The sequence below is a fragment of the Tupaia chinensis genome, unplaced genomic scaffold (assembly GCF_000334495.1).
Source record: "Tupaia chinensis unplaced genomic scaffold, TupChi_1.0 Scaffold000704_1, whole genome shotgun sequence".
Lineage (NCBI taxonomy): Eukaryota > Metazoa > Chordata > Mammalia > Scandentia > Tupaiidae > Tupaia > Tupaia belangeri.
The window spans coordinates 979,783-990,114 of record NW_006160227.1 but is presented as its reverse complement, the minus strand read 5'-3'; the positions used below and the strand labels follow the sequence as shown (position 1 = coordinate 990,114).

Below are 10,332 nucleotides of genomic sequence, written 5' to 3'. Positions count from 1 at the left end.
TCTTGGGCATACACGCACACGTGCCCGGCGTGAGTTTTAAGCCACCAGGTCCGGGACGCGAACCGCGGTCGACTACGTGGGAGTCGACATAGCCATTACGCTAACTGCTGGTCCCAACGGTTATTCTGTTTTACTATTGCTACAGGCAACACGGCTGTTCCGCTCCTGAATTTTGATCACATTTACTGTCTGCTCAGATTGGTTCAGAGCTCACCATCTGATACCACTTTATATTTATTTATGTATTTTTATCTTTTATTTATTTATTATTTTTGAGAGGTTTTTGCTATAGGGAGCATGCGCTTGCCAGGAAGACAGAGAGAGACAGAGAGACAGAAAGCGAGAAATCACCCCCCAGGGGGGATGGCCACGCCGCAATCCCTTCTCCTCTGTTCTCCTCTCAGGATCTTGGGCATGCACGCACACGTGCCCGGCGTGAGTTTTAAGCCACTGGGTCCGGGACGCGAACCGCGGTCGACTACGTGGGAGTCCAGGGACATAGCCATTACGCCAACGGCTGGTCCGACCATCTGATACCACTTTGCAAAGCTGGTTGTCTAACAACTCGACTCTCTTCCCCACCTCCACCCTCAGACCACTGGAGTATGCAGTAGCGCTTTCGAGTAAGGACCATGCCACGTGTGAGTCCTGGGTTTCCTACAACATTACAGATTTTAAGTATTGATCATGTCCTGCTGTTTGATTATCTGCTCTGAACGTTGACCCGTACAAAGACAATCATGGTATCTACCCATTTCCAAATCCTCCCCAGAGCTGTGTCCTTGGCAGGTACACCATCAGGACTTGCTCACAGACTGGCAAGTGAGGAGTGGTAGTGCAGGCTGGACCAACGCAGTGGCCAACACAGGAGGAGCCCCCAGGACAGGGTGGGCGGGGCCCGCTTCCGCAGGCCTGGTCATCTCTTCCCACATGTGCAAGTCTTGGGATGTCGAGCTCTTTCCTCCTGACTTGTCCTCATACAAACACCTGGTCTCGACCCCCCCCCCCCCCCCACGCGCAAAGGCCCCGGACACAGCCCCCCCCCACGAGAGCTCAAGGACCTGGAAACTGCCTCCCATGTGAACACCCCTGGGCCACTGAAATCTACACGGAGATCAAACCTCAGGCTAGCAGGCGACAGCGCTGACGACGCACCTGCAGCCTGCAGGAGGCGGTTAGGAAGGGGAGACGTTCTTAGAGCCTAGAAAACAGTCCAACATCCAGTAAATCAAATCCTGGCACGGTGTCTAGACACTGACCTCTACGAAGGTGCTTGTTTTCCGGCCCTCACTGACTAACTCAAACCTCGTCCTTTCCGCCGAGGGTCTCGAGGCTTCGAGAAGTTGGAAAATAAATCAGAAATATTGGGGATTCCTGTTTCCCATGGAACAGGGGCAGAGTAAAAGTCAGTCTGCCGGGCTTGGTTGGCGAGAGTTTGCTGCCACCCACTGGCCAGACGTGTACTGCAGGGAACGGGAGTCCCAGCTCAGGCTCCAGCGGAACCTGTGGGGTAGCTGTGGACACCGCTGGCCCCAGATGTCGCTCTGGGTCCTTCTCTGCGCTTCTGAAAAACATGCCCAAAGAAGAAGGGTCTCTTCCAGACCCACGCAGCCACGCACACCCCAAGCTGGACAGCTGGCTTTTTGCAACCTGACAAAGCACCAGTTGGTCAGTGAATTTGACAAAAACAGACTGTGCACCCAGTGGAAGGTTCTGGAAATACAAAAACACATTGTCAACATCAAGGAGAGAAAACACATCTAGAAAAGGGGACTCCTATGCATAGGAGGAGGGGGCAGTTCTGCCTGCCTGGGAAGTCCAGACGCCTCCGCGGAGGCTGAGCTAGTCTTACAAAGAACAAATAGGGGTTTGCCACCTCAGGAGGAAGCTGACCGGGCCAGCCAGTGGCCTGGTGGTCAAGGCGGCTGGATCCAACAGGACCAACTGCACAGTTCAAGTCCCAGACTTGGCGGCTTGAAAAACACGCCAGGGACATGTGCGTGAGCACCCAGAATCCCAAGAGGAATGGAGGACAAAGGACTGCAGCGTGGCCATCCCTCCTGAAGAGGGCTTTCTAACTTCCTCTCCCTACCTCTGTTTCTCCAGTGAGTGCACGCTGGAGAGGGGGAGAGCACAATTGAAAGGGGAGGGCAGAGGCCCAGAGGTTTGAGCAAGCATTTAGGGGCACACAGGGGTGCGGCTCACTGTTGGCCGAGCAGTGACAGCTGAGGCTCTTAAGGTAGGGAAAAGGCACATCGCACAGGGCTTCGACTGTCAGGCCTCGTAGCTGGGACTTAATGACTAGCCTCCAAAGACGTTTTAAAACGTTAAAATCTGGAGGGCAGCAGGCAGTGTGGTGGTTATAGCGCTGGACTCCCACATGGCTGACCATGGTTTGAGTCCCAGACCTGGAGCTTGAAAATCATTCCGGTCTTTTGTGCATTCATGCCCCAAATCCCAGGAGAGCAGAAGAGAAGGGACTGCAGCATGGCCATTTTCCCTGGAGGGGGTTTTCTCACTTTCCCTCACGCTCTCTCTGTCTCTCTCTAGTGAGCACATGCCCTATGGCAAAAATTAAAAAAAAAAAAAATTAAATTGTATCCTCCATAACCGTCGGCATTTTGCCCGTCCGTTTGTCATGTATCATCACCGACTTTGCTGTTGGCACTATGGTTTGAGTGTTCGTTTTGTTTTTTAAGAGTGATTTTTGCTATAGAGCATGTACACTCACCAGAGAAATCATCCCAGGGGGGGATGGCCAGGCTGGAGTCCCTTCCCCTCCATTCTCTTGGGATTTGGGGCACACATGTACACACACTCAGTGTGAATTTTTTTTGAGATATTTTTGATATAGTGTGCATGCACTCGCAAGAGAAACAGAGACAGAAAGCAAGAAATCTCACACACACACACACACACACACCCGGGGAGATGGCCATGCTGCAATCCTTCCTCCTCCATTCTCCTCTCGGGATTTCGGGCACACACGCACACACATCCAGTGTGAATTTTAAGTTGCCAGGTCTGGGACTTGAACTGTGGTCAACTGCGTGGGAGTCCACCGATATAACCATTATGTCATCTGCTGGTGCTGGTTTGAGTATTTTTCAAATAAATCCCAAACATCAAGTCATTTCTCATGTAAATTTTCTTTATTTTTTTTTCCTTAACTGTCAGAGGGCATGTGTGCGCTCACCAGAGAGAGACAGAGAGAGGAAGAGGGAGAGAGTGCCTTCCCGTGGCACGTGGTCACAGCGCCATCCCTTTTCCTCCATTTCTCCATCCTGTCGGGAGGTGGGGCGTGGACACACGTGTGCTCAGTGTGTTTCTCAAGCCGTAGGGTCCAGATTCCAACCACGGGTGGCCATATGTGAGCCCGCTTCCTTAACCCCTAGACCGCAGAACCAGCCCTCCTGGTAAATGCTGAAGTATCATCTCTAACTTACAATTAAATGGCTTATTTGTACTTTTTTTTTTTTTGGAGAGGTTTTTGCTATAGGGTGCATGTGCTCGCCAGAAAGAGAGAGACAGAGAGACAGAAAGCGAGAAATCACCCCCGGGGGGGATGGCCACACTGCAATCCCTTCTCCTCCATTCTCCTCTTGGGATCTTGGGCACGCACGCACACGCACCCGGCGTGAATTTTAAGCCACCAGGTCCGGGACACGAAACACAGTCGGCTACACGGGAGTCCAGTGATGTAGCCATTACTGCTATGCCAACTGCTGGTCCTATTATTTGTACTTTTTATTGTGGCAAAATACACATAACAAAATTTGCTGTTTTAACCATTTTCGAGTGCACATTAAGGACATTCCTGGAGCTGTGCAACTGTCATCACTATCTATTGTCCAAACGTGTTCGTCATCCCCACAGAGACTCGGAGCCATGAGGCACTCACGCGCCCCCCCCACCCCACTCCCCACAGTCTCGGGGAACCTCTGTCTTGATGCCTTCGCTTGTTCTAGGGTGACGACTTTAATAAGCACCAGGCCATTGTTTCACCAAACCAAATGAACAATTGTTTACAAGTTTATTTCTTTTTCAGGGGAGAGAAAGGGGCTCCCTTGGCAGGTTCGTCATGCTGTGACCCCAGCCCAGCCCTGCAGCCAGTCAGGACCACTGGTGTGCTCAGGGGCACGCCCAGCGCCCAGGCAGATTTGGGACACAAAATCAGAGCCCTGTGGCCTCCAGCACGCAGGGCTGCACTGTCCCCACAGCTAGGACCACGATGATCTTTATTTATCTTTACTGAGCAAGCATTCACGTTTTCCCAACGTCCCCAGTCATATAAACATATACTCAGAGATTTCTAAGCAGAAAGGTGGATCTCAGATGTGTCTGAGATCCGAGAGGTTCTACTTGGTCTGGAACAGGGAGGAGGCGGGCGGGCATGAAGCCGGCCTCGGGATCATTCGGGAAGCCCGTGCAGTGATCAGAATTCAGCACTGTTGTTTTAAAGAGGTTTTCATCATAGGCCATGCGAGCTCACCGGAGAGAGAGAGAGAGAGAGAGACAGTGAGAAGGAAAGTAAGAAATCATCTCTCAAGGGGGGTAGCCATGCCACAATCCCTTCTCCTCCTGAAATCTTGGGCACGCACACACAGGCATCTGGAGTGATTTTCTAGCCACCGAGTCCGGGACTTGAACAGTGGTCGGTCATGTGGGAGCTCAGTGACATAACCACTATGCCATCTGCAGCACTGGAGACTTCACTGGTCTTTGGCAAGCTAGTAGCATTCCCAAGTCGATCACTTGATGGATTAGTCTCGGGAACTTAGGAGGCTGGGAAATGCCAGTGACGTTAAAAATAGGACAGAATGAAGGGACATGGATTGGATTCCTAGGTAGACATTCTCGATCAGAGGCATAAATGAAGCCTAGTGCCCTCGGGTACAGCCTCACGCCAGGACAGAGCTTGGACCTCGAAGCTGGGCTGGTTAGCGCATTCCTTTCGATACACGAAGACATGGCCGTGCGGGAGAAGGTAGGTGTGTCGGAATGAGAAACAGGGACAGGAAGACGTGAACACTTTTCTGGATAAAGGCAATGCACAGTGGCTAGCCCTCGATGTTATTAATTCGGCGATTAAGGTCTTGAATCCAGTGCTCTCTGATGGAGGCCCTGCTTAGACAGAGGGCAAGCTGTGCAGCGTCGCACCCGCGATCTGGAAGAGAGTGCATGGGGACATTGCCAAGCTTGCAGATGGCTTCCAGCGCTTCCAGGGATTAAAATGCCAAGCCGATCAGGGATAAACTCAAAGACGATGTGGACGTGGGCAGAAAAGTGGCAGAGGAGTTTTAATGTGACTAAGTGTAAGAAAACACGTTCAGGGGAAATAATCTTATCAGAGTATGAAGAGCTGGCATGCTTACTGACAAACCCATAAAGGAACCTGGAATGACAGAACATTGTTTCCTTAAGACAGTCCTGTGAGCTGTCGCGGGCAAGAAATATAAGGATTGAGAGAGGGAAAGGTGGAAAAGCGTTGTCATCAGAAACTCAACATAAAGAAATTCACTCTCTGACCGACTCTTTCTCTTTTTTTTTTTTTTTAAAGTTTTTGCCATAGAGTGCATGCACTTGCTGGAGAGAAAGAGAAAGTGTGAAGTCGCCCTGGGGGTGTGGATGGCCGCACCATGATCCCTTCTCTTCCAGTCTCCTCTAGGGATTTAGGGCACACACGTACACATACTGGCATGATTTTCAAGCCACCGGGTCTGGGACTCAAACCGAAGCAGTCAGTCATCTGGGAGTCAGCCTCGTGAGCCACCAAGCCCATTACGCTCTGATCTCCTCCTCCTCCTCCTCCTTTACTTTGCTATAGGTCACACGCGCTCACCGGATAGAGACAGAGAGAGATTGAGGGAATAAAAAATCACCACCCAGGAGGGATGACCATGCCACAATCCCTTCTCCTCCATTCTCTCAGGATTTTGGAGAATTTGCATCCAGCGTTTTCAAGCCAGCAGGTCCAGGACTTGAACCATGGAATCAGCCATGTGGAATCCAACGCTCTAACCCCCGTGCCACCTGCTGGCCCTGATGTCCCCTTTGTAAGAGTAGTACTTCCCTAAGTGTGATACAGCATCTACGGTTGGCTCACCCCTCTAAGCGCAGAGGATGCTGTGTATGCAGACATGGCCCGGAACGAGGCAGAGGCTCGGATTTTAGGAAGGCTGAAACGATGTGAAGGGAGAATTCCAAAAGCAACGCCCGGTGTGGAGGGAGAGTGAGAACACTGACTTACTCCAGCGCCTCCCATCTCGGACAACCCGATCATCCTCACAACAGTTCCTGCCTCGTACGGGCTCACGGGAGGCTCGGACTGCACCGCCTGGTTACGGTGGCAGTTAACGATGGCGGAGAGGTAACCCAGCATTCCTGATGACCAAGTTTAGACATTTTAAACTTCTTTAAATAGGGACTGTGTTCTACTTACTGTGTTCCAAATACTGGTTCTATTGTTTGACATTAGTTGACGCTCAGGAAATGGTTATATTGGTTACTTTTTTGGAGAGGTTTTTGCTATAGGGCCCAAGCGCTCAACAGAGACACAGAGAGAGACAGAAAGCGAGAAATCACCCCCCAGGGGGGATGGCCACACCGCAATCCCTTTTTCTCTATTCTCCTCTCGGGATCTTGGGCACACATGCACACGCGCCTGGCGTGAGTTTAAGCCACCAGGTCCGGGACTCGAACTGCAGTCGACTACATGGGAGTTCAGCAACATAGCCGTTATGCTAATTGCTGGTCTCAGGAAATGGTTATATTGTTATGGAATTGAAAACAGCTAGAGATTGGAGAGTCCTGGCTTGAAGACCTCTGAGGATACCCATTTAGTCCCTCCCCAGAGCCTGTGAAGTCCCCTTAGGGGATCTGTGAGAGAGCTTCAGTGGCCAAAGGAGGCAAAGGAGATCCCTTAAGGGGGAAAAAAAAAAAAAAAAAAAAAGGCCCAGAAGATGGAATAATGGTTAAATTGATGGAACCCAGATGGAATAATGGTTACATTGATGGACTCCCACATAGTAGACCGCAGTTCAAGTCCCCGACCCGCAGCTTAAAACTCATGCCAAGTGCATGTGCGTGCATGTCCAAGATCCCAATAGGAGAATGGAGGAGAAGGGATTGCAGCACAGCCATCCTCCCTAGGGGGTGATTTCTTGCTTTCTGTCTCTCTGCCTCTCTCTATCTCTCCAGCAAGCATACCCACACTATCACAAAAATTTCTCTTAAAAAAGAAAAAACAGTAATTCCCAAGCTCTGAAAATAACTAATTTCTGAGTAATCACCCCAGCTGTGACTTCAGTTGGGAACAGCAAATCACTTTTTCGGAGCAGATTTTCTGAAGATCTCTATTTTGGGGAATAATTAAATGATGCAGTATCACAAGATAACAAGATTATCAAATACAGAAAGAAAAAAAAAAGAAAGAATCCCGTGGCTCAGGAGAACACGTGATGGAAATTGGATGCACTTGTCTGTAATTATAGGGGAGCTGCGGAACAGAAGGCTCTGGAGTCAGGGGACAGATTCTCTTTCCATGACTGACTTACGAAATTAAATCAAAAGCTGATTTGATATTGGAGCAAAGTGGGTCAGTTATAAAGTTTGCGTTGGAGAAAATAACATTTCCAAAAGATGGGAATTATTCTATGCCGGGTGAGCAGGGCTCCTAGCAAGGACACGGCGCCGGGTTTCTCTCTGGTGCAGGGTCACAGATCACGCCCACGAACGTCACTACTGCCCACGGGCCGGTCCTTTGCAGGTGTCTCGATGGGAGGAAACATCCTTCATGTTCTGGCCGCACCCTTCTATTCAAACTCCCCCCCATTTCCTTTCTGCAAGTCTTCTGCAGAGTTTCCATGTCAATTAGAAAAAGGGCTCCCTGGGATCGGCAGATGGCATAATGGCTATGTCGCTGGACTCCCATGTAGTCGATTGTGGTTCGAGTCCTGGACCCGGTGGCTTAAACTCATGCTGGGCACATGTGCGTGCGTGTCCAAGATCCCGAGAGGAGAATGGAGGAGAAGGGGTTGCGGTGGCCATCCCCCCTGGGGGGTGATTTCTCGCTTTCTGTCTCTCTGCCTCTCTCTGTCTGGAGAGCGCACGCACCCTATGTGTGCTATAGCAAAAACCTCTCCAAAAATAAGTAAGAAAAAGGGCTCCCCTTTTTAGGTCCCTGCACTGGACGGGCTTCTGCACAGGCCCTTGCCTGGCGAGCAGAATGTGGGCTACATTCCAGTCCTGCTGTCCCCTGGGCCGGAGGTCCTCGTGCAGTGAACACCCTCTTCCAGCCCCCGTGCAGCGCTGGGTCCCAGCTCCCCTCGTTTAATTTTCCTTTCCATTTCTTTTATACATTCGGTCTACACATCACTACCACTTGGAAAGTGAGGTTACCCAACACGAAGACGCTTCGCGCTAGGCCCGCTCAAGAGACCATCCGCGTTATGGCCAACAGCTCAGCCTCCATTTCTGCGTCCCACGAATGTCTGGCCCCTCTCTTTTTCTCCTTGATTCCCTTCCTCTCACTCTCCCCCTCCCCCGGCCTCTTCCCACACTGTCTCCAGTATCCTTCACCATGCCATGTTCCCTGCATCTGCATACACTCGTCTATCAGCTCCCGCCGCAGAGCATGGACAGTGGTTCAACCCACTGTGAAATCACCCGCCCTGCTCTGCCTCCGCGTTGAAATCTTTCCTGCCGGCGGTCGTTGTTTCTCCGGCTGAAAGCCCAGACTGAAACGGGTGGACCTGTCACAGCAAACAGACGCAGCCTCGTACCGTGAGCACCTTTCCACGAACGTGTGTCTCCCACTCCTTTCTGTGTCAGACACCCCTGAGGGGGCCCCCGTGTCTGATGCTTCCTTCCTGCTCCCCAGGAACCCAGCCTCACACAGCTTGTTTGCTGCACACCTGTGGTATCCACTTCACGTGTTAATGTGACTGGGCCAGGAGGTTCCCAGATATTTGGCTAGACATGAATTGTGGGTGGTCTCCGTAGCTGTTTCTCATAACCCTAATGTTTGAATTATTAATAGTAAAAAGCAGGGAACCAGCAGTTGGCGTAATGGCTATGTCGCTGGACTCCCACGTAGTTGACTGCGGTTCGCAGTCTCTATGTCTCTATGTCTCTCTCTCTGTCTGTCTGGCGCATGCACGCGCCCTATAGTAAAAACCTCTCAAAAAAAAAAATAGTAAAAAGCAAAGCAGATGGCCCTTCCCAACGTGATTGGACATCATCAAATTCCTTTTTTTTTTTTTTGGAGAGGTTTTTGCTATAGGGCACGTGCGCTTGCTAGAAAAACAGAGACAGAGACAGAAAGCAAATCACCCCCCAAGGGGGATGGCCACACCACAATCCCTTCTCCTCCATTCTCCTCTTGGGATCTTGGGCACGCACGCACATGCGACCGGCGTGAGTTTAAGCCACCGGGTCTGGGACTCGAACCACGGTCAACTACATGGGTCCAGCGACATAGCCATTATGTCAACTGCTGGTCCCCATCAGATCCTTCTTTAAAAAGAATTCAGAATAATATGTGTATGCACAAGATACAGAGAGACAGACGGAGAGAATACCCTATACTGGGCTCGTAACCCCTTCCTCCAGTCCTCCAGCCCGCTGGGATCCTGGGCACACAGGTACGCACCTGGTATGCTTTCAGGCTGACTGCGGCTGGGACTTGAACCATGGGTGGCATGTGGCTTCCAGCTCCACAGTCCAGTACACTACCAGCAGCACCAGAGGCTGGGCCTCATCTAATCCTTTCAAGGCCTGAATAACAAAAACACGGAGTAAGGGAGATACCGCTCTCTCTGCCTGACTAAGTTGGGACGCTAGTCTTCTCTGACTTGTGATGTGTGTGTGTTTGTGTGTGAGTGTTTGCACACGGACACACTCAGGCTACTGTAACAAAATACCATAGACTGGCTTAAACAGACTAACCTGGGCGTAGCTCTCAGATCCTCTGCTTACTATCCGAGGGTGGGCTCTTTACTCCTTGTATGTTCATCTGCCAGATAAAGATAACACCTATTTCTTTTCCTTTTTTTTTTTTTTAAGAGAGATTTTTGCTATAGGGCGCGTGTGTTTCCCGGAGACATAGACAGAGAGAAACAGAAAGTGAGACATCACCCCCCAGGGAGGATGGCCATGCTGCAATCCCTTCTCCTCCATCTCCTCTCGGGATCTTGGGTATGTACGCACGCACATCCGACATGAGTTTCAGCTGCTGGGTACGGGACTTGAACCACGGTCACCTACGTGGGAGTCCAGTGATGTGTCCATTACACTATCTGCTGGTCCTGATAATACCTGCTTCTAAAGTGG

The 10,332-nt window shown here is 50.8% G+C and overlaps 1 protein-coding gene across 1 annotated transcript in view; it reads right to left on the bottom strand.

Annotated features, from left to right (window-relative positions):
• Positions 1–6,382, bottom strand: part of SYN2 (synapsin II) — a 74,683-nt gene extending 68,301 nt beyond the window's left edge. Inside the window, exon 1 of the mRNA XM_027776668.1 lies at positions 6,251–6,382. Within this exon, the coding sequence (XP_027632469.1) occupies positions 6,251–6,382 (132 nt within the window). The remainder of the gene's footprint in view (positions 1–6,250) is intronic.
• Positions 6,383–10,332: the final 3,950 nt, after the last annotated feature.